Genomic DNA, 15,061 nt, shown 5'->3' on the forward strand with positions numbered 1-15,061 from the left:
AAATTGCCCCCTGGGGACAGGGCCGGCTTTAGGATTTTTCCTGCCCCAAGCAAAAAAATTTTTGGCCGCCCCTGCTTTTTTTTGTGCCCCCGGCTCTGACCCAACTCTGCCCCTTCCCCACCTCCTCCCCTGGGTGTGCCGCATTCCCCCCCACCATTGCTTCCTGCGGCTGCCCCCGCCCGCAACCCTGCACCCTAGCTCACCTCTGCTCTGCCTTCTCCCCTGAACACGCCACCACTCCGCTTCTCCCCCCTCCCTCTCAGGCGAGAGAGAGGCAGCATGTTGAGGCGGAGCAGAGGGGAGCGAGGGTGGGGGGAGAGTGCAGGAAATAACGGGGGGGGGTAGAGGAACTGCTCCCCGCCCCAGCTCACTTCCGCTCCACCCCCGCCACCTCCCCGAGCGCGCCGCCGCTCGGCTTCTCCTCCCTCCCAGGCTTGCCATGCCAAACAGCTGTTTGGCGCGCGGCAAGCCTGGGCAGGCGGGGGGAGAAGCGGAGCGGCAGCAGCAGCGCGCACATTTCTAGGGGCACCGTGGCCGGCGCCAGAATGCTGCCCCTAGGAATGTGCCGCCCCAAGCACCTGCTTGTTTTGCTGGTGCCTAGAGCCGGCCCTGCCTGGCGAAGCTGGGCTGCCCCAGTACGGTGCACCGGCTCTTGCCGGTAGCCATACCAGGGCGTACGGGCTTCCTTTCACCTCTGCCACCAGGTGCCCTAACTGAGCATGCCAGCTTCCTTTAACCCTTTCAGTGTCAGTGTGGACATACACAGCATCACAGTCTCAATAATTAAAGAAGGGTAATGTAATTAATCCCTTTCAGCATGGGTTTATGGCAAATAGGTCTTGCCAACCTAACTTAGATTCCCAACACAATGCTGTGGCCAAAAGGGCTAGTGTGATCCCTGGATGTATAAACAGGGGAACATGGAGTAGAAAGGTTATTTTAGCTCTGTATTTGTCACTGGTATGACCACTACTGGAGTACTGTGTCCAGTCAGGGGTGTTGGAACGGGGAGGAGGGCAGGGGGCCATGGTTTCATCATGTATTACCTGCCTTAATGGCAAGCAATGGGAGGTAGGGGGCAGAGAGGAATGGGTGGGGCCTCAGGGAAAGAGGCATGGTGGGTACAGGACCTTAGGGGGAAGGGGTGGAGTGGACTCAGGAGAAGAGGCGGAGGCAGGGAAGCAGGGCCCCTGTTCTGGCGCTCATGGCCCCTCCCACTTCTAGGGAGCTTCTAGCGCTCCTGTGTCCAGTTCTGGTGTTCGCAATTTGAGAAGGATGTTGATAAATTGGAGAGGGTTCCGATTCAAGCCCCCAGAAAGATTAAAGAACTGGAAAATATGCCTTATAGTGGTAGACTCCAGGAGCTCAATTTTTTTAGCTTACAAAGAGAAGGTTAAGAGATGACTTGCTCACAGTCTAAAAATACCTATATGGGGACCAGACATTTTGACAGAGGGCTAGCAGACAAAGGTACAATGAGATCCACTAGCTGAAAGTCAAAGCTAGACAAATTCAGAATAGAAATAAGGCACACTTTTTGGGGGGGGGTAAACAATTAGGGTAATTAACCATTAGAACAACTTCCCAGGGATTGTAGTGGATTCTCCATCACTGGTACTTTTTAAATTAAGACTGACTTTTTCAAAAAGATGTGCTCTGGTTCAAACTAGAATTAATGTAGGGAAATCCTATGGCCTGTGTTATACAGGAGGTTAGACTAGATGATCACAAAGGACCCTTCTGGCTTTAAAATCTATAACAAATCCTCTACTGTGCCTAAGCAGTCATTCACATTGTAGTTTTATATACATACTGCTCCCCTTGAGACATGCTTATCTTCCATGTATCTACCGCTGGTTAAGGGTTAAATTATAACAAAGCGGTGTCAAAGAGAAAATGGCATTAGAAGGGAACCATATGCAACTGAAAGCACTAGACACAACAATGAATTGCTTTGTTCATATTGCACCACTTTGGAATATCTGCTCAGCCCACAAAAACCTCACCTTAATGAGCTGAGATGGATGTGAATTGGGTTTCCCTGTTTCTGAATAGCTCCCACAAGGTAAGCAGGGTCATCCCTAGTCAGTGCTGGCCAAGAAACCCTCAAGGAAAGCCTAGAGTAGTGCAGGAAACAGTAATTTGATTAAGTAAATTTCTTTGTCCCCCCCATCTGAATCAATGGGGTCAGTAGAGTGCTATTGTAGTAGAAATGCTGTCATCTGGATGAGATGTCGCACAGGACATATCCACACTGTAATGTAAACCTGAGCTCAGGCTCAAGACCAACCCCCATTCCATCTACACACACTTCTGTCTGGCTTGGGCCTGCAAGCCTTCTTGGCCTGTGCTGCAGGGGGTAGGGGTTGAAGCCAAGTCTTGCAGGACTCAGGCCCAAACGTCATCATTTTGCATTGTGGACTCAGCTCGGGCCAGGGCCCCCTAGGCTTGAGTCCTGAGAGTCCATCAACACTGTCCCACAATCCCATGGGATGGTGTCCTTTCTATCCCAAGACTGGCCAACTGACTCCCAAGAAAAGGAAGTAGCCACCCGATTCAAGTGCAGCTGCTCTGCCTTTAACTCTTCCATTTTATTCTGACCCCTGAGCTACAAGCAGTGTGAACCTTCTCCTGTGTTTGTAAATTTCATGATCCACATTTGTAATTAATATAGGAGGGATTTCCGGTTTATGACCCACTGCAAAATTTATTACAACCCACAGATAGCAGTGTGAATCTGCTAATATCAGATTGCACTCCAGTGTCTCAGCATCACCTCACCACCCCCAGGAATTCAAAATGGAGACCAGGAAGCACAAACAACAGTGAAACAAACATTAAAAAAAAAAACACAACAACCTTGCTCAATCTTACAAAGATGTACCAAGGTGTTAAAAGTAAGACCCTTATATTGCCTCCTCTTTTAGTACACTATGCAGTACAAATCGACAAATTAATGAGCCTCCTCTAAACAGTACATTGTTCAAGAGGGGTGGGGGAGGGTTGGAAAGAAGGAAGAAGGTTAAATGTAGTCCAGGGTGACTAAATCAGTGTCTGAAGAATGGCTGGAGAGTTGTATGTAGTCCAGAAATGTGCTGGGTGTGGGGGATGACTGTGTGTTCCTTGAGAGTCTGTATTACCATCTGTTTGTTTGTAGATGCATTCTACATAGATGCATTCAGAGCAGTCTGGGTCAGGAGCTGTAGGGAGACTAATCCACGTGGACACTAACTCAGCATCCCATTGATTTCCCCATAAATTTTTTCCCACTCCCAGGTGCTGGCAGCCACAAACTTTTCACATAGAAAAACTCCAGCTAGATAGTTACACTTCAGGTAAGGGTGTATTTTCCAAGCCCATCTCATAGACTCAGACTTTAAGGACAGAAGGGACCATCATGATCATCTAGTCTGACCTCCTGCACACTGCAGGCCACAGAACTTCACCCACCCACTCCTGTAATAGACCCACAACCTCTGGCTGACTTACAGAAGTCTTCAAATCATGATTTAAAAACTTCAAGTTACACAGAATCTACCATTTACATTAGTTTAAACCTGCATGTGGTCTGTGCCTCATGCTGCAGACAAAGACTAAAAACCTCTATGGGGCACCAGCCCGCTCCACTCACGGTAAGTTTGAAAACCTCTGTGGCACATGTGGGTGGTTTGCCACTGGAAGCCTGGAGTAAAATGTGCCATAACAATTTTAAGGTTCCTGAATGGCCATGTCCTCCAGAAGGTGGAATGCCTGAAAATATGGACAGGTTTCAGAGTAGCAGCCGTGTTAGTCTGTATTCGCAAAAAGAAAAGGAGTACTTGTGGCACCTTCGAGACAAACAAATAAATTTGAGCATAAGCTTTCATGAGCTACAGCTCACAAGTACTCCTTTTCTTTTTGAAAATATGGAGAAGGCTTTGGTAATAAGTTCGCCCCTGCCAAGAGATTCCCTCCCCCACAGCAAAGCTCTGCAATTTTAAAACAAAAAGCAACAATAAATTTTAAACTTAATATTTTTTGAGCATTCTTTTCACCGTGATTAACTCTGGTTCATCCACAGAGCAGCTGGGAACTGAAGCATCCTCTCAGAATACACTGAAGCTCAGTTTTATGGTATAATATTTTGGCCCTGAGATTCCCCAAGGCACTTTTGTCTGCAGATGCACAGACCTGTTTTGAAGTAATTGAGACACTAATGCACCGTTGGACGTCTGCATTTAGGCCCTTTGACCTCAGCAGCATCGGCACACTCCAGCAGTTCCATTCAGAACTGTTATGAACCGGTCCAAGTAGAATTGTTTCCATGCTGAATTTCGGAAGGACATTCTGGACAGGGCCAACGAGCAGCTGCAATACCAGAGGGAGAAGGATTCACGGCATGTGGAAAGGCACAAAACAGGCTGCAGAGGAAGAAGATGGAATTGCAGCACACGAGGGGAGGCTTGTAGTGCAATTTCTGGAGCAGGAACATCAGGTGAGAGAGGAAGATAAAGTGCAGCAGAAAGACCTGTTTGAGAAGCTGCTTCTGGTGCCAGCGTTCTGGCTCCTACTGCTCCCACACCGTGGCCTGACTCCCAACCACGGCACCATGGGCTGCAGCCCAGGAACACACTGAACAATACCATGGTTGGGTGCCCTAAGCAACGGAGACTTAGCAGCTGGACAGGACAAATATACCCCATACCTCAAGCCCAGGGCAGGCCCTCACGCCTGTGGAGTGGCACTATTCACAACCAACTTGCAAGGAAGAAAAAGGAGAACAGGGGCACGCAAACATTAGGGGGATGTATTCGTGGGCACTTTTCAATGTTTGATTTATGCACTTTGTTTTATTAATGGTTTTGATGTTGGTTTCTTACAGATGTTTTGGTGTGGGAATGGTAGCTGGCCTACCTGGCAATGGTTTAATATTGGGGGTTTTGTTTGTAATACATCCATGTTCACAAATAAAGACTTATTTTATAAAGGATGTTTGTTTATCATCACATCACAATGTGTATTTCAAATAATAAAGAAACATATGGTAAGGGACAACTGGAAAGAAATAGCCAAACAAGTTCTGAGTACTTTTATCTACAATCAATAGTGTAAATCCACAGTTTTTGCCACATGTCCTCCTCCCTACTGCATAAGTGATCATGTTATCCATAACTAGAATGGATGGCAATGTTATCCATAACTACAATGGATGCCAAGACACATACACTCAGGTTTATAAGTAGTCATGTCATCCATAGGTATAATGCATGGCAATCAACTCTCCCCACCTATTTTATTGCATGATGTGGCCCCATTTACTGTAAACATTGCAGTAACAATCATGAACATAGTATTCTCCCTCTACTATTGGCCCATGCAACTCCATAGTGTGGGAGTACAGAGCATCCCCAATTTATGTTGCTCTGGTGCATCCTGTCCCAGCTATGATAGGTAGGGTGACCAGATGTCCCATTTTTAAAGGGAAAGTCCCATTTTTGGGGACTTATTCTTATACAGGTGCCTATTGCCCCCCACCCCCATCCCATTTTTTCACAGGTGCTATCTGGTCACCCTAATGATAGGTGTGCTTTCTGGCTGAGCATACTGGTTCAGCAATCCTTTGCTGTCATAGCTCCATTCAGGGGCAAATTGCTCACTTTTGGATTCACAAAGACTGCAAAGAGCACAGCAAGCCACAATAATACAGACGGCATTGATGACACCAATCTAAATGAGTCCATAAACAGCGCCATTTTGAACCTACAGAGAGTGTAATTGCACCTCTGAGATCAGGATATGGTTTCATAAGCCAACGTGAAAGGAGGTACATGGGTCCCTCAGAATAGCTATGGGGACAGTTACTCTGTTTATGACAAGGTCCTATGGTGGGAAGTGTCCCCGCCTATGAATGTAGACTCCCAATCATCAGAAAGTCCCTAGCATCATGAAATTTTCCAGTGCAGCCCACATGGGTGTCCATAAATGAGCCTGTGTATAACAATGGAGTCGTGGCATGTGTGGTTTATGTACTTGTGCTCTGGTGCAGTTTGGAAACCCCATTCTCTCAAAACCAGCAGTTACTTCAAGGATATTGTTTGTGCCCACCATCTTTGGTGGAATCACACCCCTGATTGCCTGAGAAACCTCCCCCACAGCTGACTTTCCAATGCCAAACTTGTTAGCAAGATGCCATTCACAGTCCAGGGAAGACAACTTCTAGACAATGATAGCACCCCACTTCTGGACCGATACGGCTGCCCTCATGTGTGTCCTGATGCTGGAAAGTCAGGGCAAGCTGGTCAGAAAGGTCCAGGAATGTGGCTTTCTTCATGTAAAAGTTTTGGAGCCACTGCTGGTCGCCCCAGGTCCACATGATGATGTGATCCCACCAGTCTGTGCGTATGGCTCTGCTACAGAAGCACCAGTCTACATCGGGGGCATCAGCAGTTATACCAAGAGTTACAAACAGCATCAGCCAGTCAGAGTCTTCTATGCTTGTATTATCCTCCTCCTCTGTCAGGTACCTTTGGTAGATCAGAGAAGGCCACTGGAACATCCACCAGCATCTCATGGATGATCTGTCCATTTCCTGAAACAGAAGTGGAAAGGCCAAGCAAGAGAAGGTCTCCAAGTTGTGACTTCTCCACATTACTGGCTCTGGTAGCCACAAACATGCAGACTCAAGAGGGTTCAGCAGGATGTCTTGGCAGCTTGCAACAATTTCCTGTAACATCCGGGATGGAGAGTCAAGTTTTCCTACACTGAACCACGAGCCAAAGACTACTGCGGCCAGAGCTGGAGAAGATGCTAGGAAGCCTGGGATATGGTCATTTGACTTGGATCTGCATGGGGATGCTGGAGCCCAGGTTTGGGAGGCCAAGTCCAGAAACTGTAAACCTTTGGTCACCAATGAATGTAGATGCTCCAGCCCTGGGCTTACAAACTCAGAGTCTGCAGACTTGAGTCTCACTAACCCTGACATACCCACAGATGCCCCAAATGATCTTTGTCAGAAGTTCCTTTGCATTTTTCACAAGAGTCAGATTTTAGCGTTGGTCAAATCTAAGTGTGAACAATTCCATTTTGTTTCAATAAATTCTATCTACCATATAATAGGATATTGTATTCTTTACTTCCTGCCTACATCATCATATAACATTACTTTGTCCAGTATAATGCTGCAAATGTTAGACACTGGAAATGCCTGCATTTCAGGAGTGGGTGATGTAATGATTAACTCAAGCTCTGCTTTTTCCAACACACACAGTTTACTTGGCGGGTAGGGAAGTGTTTTAAGTTGTCCAAGCACGTTGTTTTAGAGAAACCGCGCAGTAAGTATACACAGAGCTGTATGTAATACTCCAAGACTTATTTTTATTTGCATTTCATTAGAGCCTCAGTGGCTTCAGCAACATTGAGTTAGAATAACTTTCCAAATGAACAGCCCATGAGACTTTTGTGTGTGGATCTGCCGAAACAAGAGCATTTGAGGTTGCCATGAAGGATCTGGTCAGATCACTAGTTGGATGAAGCTGAGTGCATATAATTTCAGTCTCTGTTGGTGATGAAAGTGAATGCCTTATGGATATGTGCCATTGACCCTGCAGACTCTTCCCTTAACTTATTTGCGTGTTTTTAAAGAGGTTGGATAGGCTGGCCCCTATTGCCATCTGACCTGTCCCCCCTGAAGTTTTCATTTGTGCTAATTTTCAGAAACTGCATTATGCAATCCCAGGAGGGAAGGGTAAATAAGATGTTATCACACCATCTCGTGATTAGTCATACCACCTTCTTATGTAATCAAATGTATCCCCGCCAGCAACTGTACATGTAAGCTTTCTGTTTTAATCATTATCCTGTTCTTGCTTCAGCAAGGCGCCTGTGACAGCAGAAACAGTTAGTCTCTGTCTGAGAAAGGAAAGGTGGACACAGACCATTGATGCTTCTACATAAAATGGATGAAAACACAGGGCAATTTTAGCATACCTCAATAGACAGCCAATAGGTCCTGCTGTGTCCATGATAGAGTGCAGCAGAAAACAGGCAATCTTTGCCCTTTGATTCTGCTATTGATAAATCATTAGGACCTGGGCAGCAGTTGCAGCTGTTTGTAGTGGGTGGATTTAAAACACTTGCCACGCCTCCTCTTCCCCCTCCCCATCTGCAAGAAGAGCTCAGACAAACTGTGCCTCTGCCTGTTGCTCATCTGGTCTTTCATATATACACACACATGCATTTGCTGCATCTGAATACCAGTTACTGAGTCCACAGGCAATCTACAGCCATGGTAAGTCACGGCTTTGAAGGCCAGACTTTGCTTTGCAAGTAACAGCTATGCTATTTGGAAAGGCAGAAAGGTTTAAGCCGGCTGCTCTATTGTACAAGAGGAGGGAGAAAAGAACAAAGCTTTATTCTTCGGTAATGACTAACCCTGGCAAACCTATAGGCAGCTACTCCAGTACTAAGTGGGTTTTCACCAATGGGAATCTCTCTGGGGGGTGTTGCTGGGCTTCCCTTTCTGCAAAGGGAGTTACAAATATGACTAGTCCCCGTTAACACTCCATCAAAGATGCAACATCCACTGCAATCACTTTCTCTTGTGAACCACATTAGTACAGATTTATAGCACCGCTTACTGAACTTATATACAGTCCCACTGACTCTTGCATAGAAAACCTTTGTATTTTTTTTCCAGCTGCATAGGGCCAGGGCTCTGGTACAGCTAAAGCAGGGATGCTGCAGGTTGGACTTGTATCTTATTAACAGAGCTCCATGGGATCCCAGCCTTAGAATAACAGAAATTGCAGACCAGGGCCAAGGGGAACGGGAGGAGCACTACAAGAGCAGAGGATGCTACATGTCAGGTTTGAGATGCACTGCTTTGGTCACGTTGGTCATTTGCAGCCCTGCTCGCAAAATATCTATCTCTAATCAGTAATAGTGGCTTCTCACTTTCATAAGCAACAAGCAAACAAGCAAAAGGGAATTGCTGGATTTGTGTACAGCGATTTTGGTACTTTTTTTTTTTTTTTTTTTTTAAGGTTCACGTGAAATTACAAAGACAAATCAAGTTGGTTTCTGTGCACCATTGTGTGGCAAGTCTGCTGTTTCGGACAAGAACAAACAACAAGATGGCTGCTGGAAAAATCCAGCAAAACATTTTAAGATTTATTAAATTAGTTGTAATGGGAAACATGTTTTAACCAGTGAGAGCATGTGGAAGGCATTAGCTGGCAGTACTGACAAAGAAGCAGCCTTGTAGGGCCAGACTTCAGGACAGAAAACTAGGACACTTTTAATACCGTCCAAGGGGGAGAGGAGGCTGTATAGGAGCATTTGGGTTTAGAGAACTCAGGCAGCTTTGGTAACTAGGAGGAGGGCAAGTTTGTGTACTTGTCATGAGGGGAGGCAGCAAGAGGATTCAGAAGCTAAAGATTATTGAGACCAATACAAGGCTATGCCTTATCCTATAGCAAGTTCAAGCCTTGATGAGGGAGACTAGCTTTACTGTTTTGCCTCTTTGCCCAAACTGTCATGGCCCCTCACCCTGGCTTTGAGTTACTCGGACATGCGATTGTGTCTGAGGTACTCCCACTAGTGAAGCTAGGATTTAGAAAATCCCATAGCTTCATTACACCCTTAATTCAATAGGAAAGTAAAGCTCAGTGCAAAAGCAGCTGGATCTAGAGTCACAGGTGAAGGGGGGAGGGAATACTCATTAAGAACTGGAATAGGAACACGGTTGATTTCAGTATAGTGGGCAAGGACATACCTGCAGAACTGAGGACCTGTCATCCTACAGCCACCACAGTGCAGTTTATGGTGATCCAGTGTCTGTTACAACAGCTGCTGTTTTGTAAGAGACCGTTGCAAATGGGGGGTGGGGGGAAGCATGGGTGAGGAGACCATAAGGGTCATGTTCCCATAATAAAGGGGAAAGTACACCTGTACCCTGCTTAGTCAGCACTAGCTTATCTTGCTTTCATCACAGTCCCTCCCCACTGTAATTCTTGCCTAGAAGCCTGACACACCTCCATAGTGACAGAGTGGCTCGACTATTATTAACCTGTTCGCATCTGTTCAGGCATTCAGGTGGGTCTAGCTAGTTTATAGCAAACAAAGAGGAAAGCAATAACCCAATCAGAGCCACACTCTGGCCAGACTGTTCTTCCTCAGATATTGCAGGTCAGACTGGAGGAATCGTACTTGAACTCCTAGAGGTTAGTACTCCAGGCTGTCATGCAGTTTTCTGGCTGCCCGGTAATCATTTCAAAAAGTGTTGAAATAAGCGAAGTGATTCTCCCCCTGCCTCACTCACAAACATACAGCATATGGGGTACGTTAACAGCTTTTCCCTTCTAGCTAGTGTCTGTGCAGCACAGGAGAAAGTGTCTGGTTCTGATGGCGTTCTCGTAAGTCAGCTTCCACCCTGCTTTATCCTGGTTGCTAAGATACCTAGAATAAGCTTATCTAGGATCACACAAAGGGCATTGACTGAGGTTTTACCGTGCTGATCAGTGTTTACACTGCATCTTCAATAAAAAAAAAAAAAAAAAATCTGACTCAGATCACACAACAAAGCAGCCAGATGGGGTATAGGGCTGAAGTCGGCAACAGGGATACCATTAAAAAGTAATGCTTCTGTGAGCAGGGAGGGTGCTTATAATTAGCTTGTTGGTAGACAGGTACAATGAATGCTTTCACAAAATACATTTTGAATGAATCGTACACCTTAAAGGATACCTGACATTGTTCTGTATCTCAAGAGAAGTTACAAAATAAATTCAGTAGCATCACATTTAACGTAGTGTTTCATCTTGCATTTTCTCTGATACAGTTTATCCACAGCCCAGCCACTGGTTTGAACTTAAGTTTGGGTGTCACTATAGGGCACATACCTGTACCTCATCATTACTGGTTAGTAGGTAGATTTATCATAAATCCGATCTAGCAGAGGAGTATAGTGTGCCTTTGCCTACATGTGTAGTTATAGTCCAGTGTGCTTAAACATCGGCATTCAAAGAGTATCGATACTGAATGGCTTGTGGAGCACAAAAAACCCCCAAACACACACACAAGAAGAGAAACCCACAACACTAGAGAAATAGTATCTGCTCAGTCACCAGCCTTTTGGGCTCTGCATCCTCAGACTACCTGAATCAGAGAAAACCAGGGTTCTATTTCTTTGTGCAGATGATTCATAAAATAAGTACAAGTGTAACTGACCAAAGACTAAGATGACAGAGGGGAGTTTAGTTTGAATAATATGCTCAAAAGTAGCACACACAACATGCTCCATTTTAAGCAGCTATCAAACGTTTGAGATTCTCCCAAGGCATCCTGGCTATTCACCATTTAAGATTCCACATCTTACATAAATACGTGTATGCAATTCCAAAAAATGCATCAAACTTCAGCCCCAGTGAAGCTAGGATTTTTAAAAGGCCCATTATAAAACAGAGCATCATCTAATCTGCAAGGATTTGGGTTGCTGAAATAAAGCATAATCCTCTACCTATGACTGTTGGCTCTGACACCAGCTCACATATTGCACCTTCCCTCTTCAATAAGCCCAGGATAGGTGCTATTGGCCAACCCCCATTTATGCTCACATTAAACTGGAGCATGCCCCAATTTATCTGGGCTGAATTACTCCACCCAAGCGCGTATTATTTGAAAAAAAAAAAAAACACAACAGCAACAGCTCTAGCCAACAATAATGAAAGACAATGCAAAATAACCACTCTTCCCTTCCAATTGTTGGTCACAAATAGCCTCCCTTTATTTAGTGGTTAGATGGAAGAGGCATTCTGAAATTTCTGCTGTAATGTACGAGCATAATATGGAAAAGTTTAAGCACTGGTTTAATCTGACCAATCACAAAATATTCCTCCCAGGATCCAAAGTCATCCAGGGAGAGCAGAGTGGAGAAAGCAATTGCTTAAACATTAACAGAGCAATAAATCTGTTACGATGAAATGGTTTTTCCATTCATGCAACTTTCCCTATACCCTCCTGGAAGGAAAATACTGCAGTTTGGGTAGGCTAGCATATTGCAGCCAGCTTTCAAAGTAAATAAATCTTGGTTAATTTGAGGATTCCCTCCCCTAACTTTGAAAGGGGCATTCCATACCAAAGCTGCAGTCTGGATAGATCCTTTTGTGAAGAGTGCTGGACTGCCTTTTCTTCCCTTCTGAAAACTGTTCAGTTACACAGAACTCAAATATCTATCCCTCTGGATAATTTAGTTCTAGCATTAGTTGAAGTTTAAAGTATACTTGTTTGGGAGCCTCTCAGTAGTGCATAACAGAGATGGTTCACATCATACAGCCATCACTCATTTTAGCCCAGTTTGTAGTACAGGGGTTCCCAAACTTGTTCCGCCGCTTGTGCAGGGAAAGCGACTGGCAGGCCGGGCCGGTTTGTTTACCTGCTGTGTCCGCAGGTTCAGCCGATCGCGGCTCCTAGTGGCCGCAGTTCGCAGCTCCAGGCCAGTGGGAGCTGCTGGAAGCAGCGGCCATAAACAAACCGGCCCAGCCCGCCCGGGGCTTTCCCCGCACAAATGGCGGAACAAGTTTGGGAACCACTCTTGTAGTGCATGGTGAAGGCAGGCTTAGCCCTGAAATGACAGGAGTGCTGCAGGTCGTGACCAATATGCATTGATAACTTAAGCCTCTTAGGCTATTTTACAGTTTCTAGGTGGGTGCTGCAGCTCATGACAGAAGTAAGGAAAGCCTCATTGCATGTATACTTTATCTGTGCCTCACTGATTTGAGCACCTACTTTATTTACTCTAGGAAAGGAAGTCTTACCTCTGCTCAAGCAAATGTCAATAGCTGGTGTCTTCTTGGTCCATTCTTCTACTTTTTATTTCTCTCCTAGGCAGGAAAAGCCCACAGGTTGAGCACTGATGAGAGGGAGCAACTGTTGCCAAACCTGAAAGCTGTAGGGTGGAATGAGGTGGAAGGGAGAGATGCCATCTTCAAAGAGTTCCATTTCAAGGACTTCAGTCGGGTACAGAAACTGACACCTACGTCCATACTGCAAGTGGTCTGCATTTCAGTTTAGGGATCCCACCCCGAAAGTTAATGCTTATTTTATTTAAACTGTTTCCCTCTGTTCATAGATGTTTAAACCAGAAAGGACCATTCTCATCTGTTCTGAACACTTGCATAAGACAGGCCATAGAATCTAACCCAGTAATTCCTGCATCCAGTTCATAAGCTTCTGGCTGAGCTACAGCATCGATTATTGAAGACATCCAACTACTCAACCAGTCAGCCAGTGTTTTTCGCAGAACTTTTCCCACACAAACAGGTGGACATCGTGGAAATCTTAGGCAAAGGCAATGTAGCGTTAGGGAAGTTTTGTGTTTACCTGGATTCCCAAAAAGGAAAGGAAGTTAATTCCATCAAGGACATGCCAACCATAAATAAGTGTGAGCCACCACTAGAGTTGGCTTACAACTAACTTATCTTTTGTTCCTTCTGGGCAGGCCTTTGGGTTCATGACCAGAGTAGCTTTGCAAGCAGAAAAACTGGACCACCACCCTGAATGGTTCAACGTTTACAGCAAGGTAAAGGATAGCAGTGAGCGATTAGATCTCTTAACATGGAAGGTGTTCCAGGTTTAGCAACGGATAAACAGTATAACGTTTTCTGTTTGTAGGGCACTTAGGACAATGGGATGCTGGGGGGCTATGACTCAGGCCCCTAGTGCTATGATAATACAAATAAATAACACTTAGCAGTTCCTTCTGTTAAGAGGGAGGAGGTTGTTTACATGTAGTGCAAAAATATCTTGCCTCACTATGTCAGACCATTGTATAAATCGTGCCTAGCCTCAGTAATAGTATTGTAGCATCACAATGAAGCTCTAGTAGTTCATCCAACTCACAAAAGTTGGAGTGCCATGAAATTTGCACCCATCTCTTGTTTCTGCGGTCCCACTATTAGAGATTTTATGGGTACTGCTGGGGAAAAAGTAATGAAAGTACTTAACACTGCTTCAGACAGACAACCATTTACAATGTTGTAACAAGTTTAGAATATGACTGCTCTTTCCACCAACTGCAAGTTTTTTTTGTTTTGTTTTAGGTTCACATTATCCTGAGCACACACGAATGTGCAGGCTTATCCGAGCGGGATATCAATTTGGCCAGTTTCATAGAGCAAGTTGCAGCTTCTCTGTCTTGAACAAGGCTGGGCATACATAAGCCTGAATTGGCTGAGCAGCTACCGTCTCCTCTCTCATTCTTAAAACTGTAGTTAGAACCATTTGCCGGTTCCACGCAGTTCCTGATCCAAGCAGAAGACAATGCTATGCTCAGCTCAGCTCCTCTTCCACCACAGCTCAAAGTTTCAGAGGGAATAAGCTGCCCTAGCGTAAAAATACTTCCTACTTCTCAGTTACCAGGAGGAAAGTTGCCTTCTTTTTTAGTCCAGTGAGTACCAGTGTAAGATTGCTTGACCTCTGGCACTTTTGGCATATCTGGCCTTTAGTGGAAGAAAGTAATATTATACAGTGCAAGCAGTTTGAGTTTATTGTTACCCAGTCAGTTGTGTGCTTGCTTCTTAATTTACAATTATACTGTTTTGTCTACAGTGAAGCCTATGTCCCCTGGTCTCTTCTGTTAGCAGACCAGTATCTGTGATGTGCAGTTTGGTTACATTTGTAAGCTTTGTTCAAATAGTATTATAGCAGGTATGTGGGGTTACCTGTGTTGCAACTGGCCATATTACAGAGATGGGAGCCAGGAACGTCAGCTGAAAATATCTAAGTGTTTGCAATAAAAGTTCTTATAACATACCAGTTGTCAGTTTGAAGGGACCATTCACTGCATAGTTTTGACTGAAGAAACTAAGTTGAAAAAACTAAGCAAGTTATTCATATTTACTCTCTCCTCCCATTCCCCATATAATTCACTCCACACGTCTCCAGGTCATTGCATGGGGAAGCCTTCCTGAGGCATAAATAACTTCTGGAGCAGTTGCATGTGCCTCAAAGTGAAGTGGTCAAAAAACTACAAAAAACAGGCTCCAGAGGGGGACATCCATGAAATGGAGCTGGTAAAGCTAGTAGT

At 45.1% G+C, this 15,061-nt stretch overlaps 1 protein-coding gene across 1 annotated transcript; it reads left to right on the forward strand.

Annotated features, from left to right (window-relative positions):
• Positions 1-8,188: 8,188 nt before the first annotated feature.
• On the forward strand, positions 8,189-14,740 carry PCBD1 (pterin-4 alpha-carbinolamine dehydratase 1). Its single transcript, XM_073354925.1, has 4 exons — positions 8,189-8,266; positions 12,862-12,993; positions 13,475-13,555; positions 14,076-14,740. Exons 1-4 carry the CDS (start codon positions 8,264-8,266, stop codon positions 14,172-14,174), a joined length of 315 nt encoding a protein of 104 aa, XP_073211026.1. The 5' UTR covers positions 8,189-8,263; the 3' UTR covers positions 14,175-14,740.
• Positions 14,741-15,061: the final 321 nt, after the last annotated feature.

The sequence above is a fragment of the Lepidochelys kempii genome, chromosome 7 (genome assembly GCF_965140265.1).
Source record: "Lepidochelys kempii isolate rLepKem1 chromosome 7, rLepKem1.hap2, whole genome shotgun sequence".
Classification (NCBI taxonomy): domain Eukaryota; kingdom Metazoa; phylum Chordata; order Testudines; family Cheloniidae; genus Lepidochelys; species Lepidochelys kempii.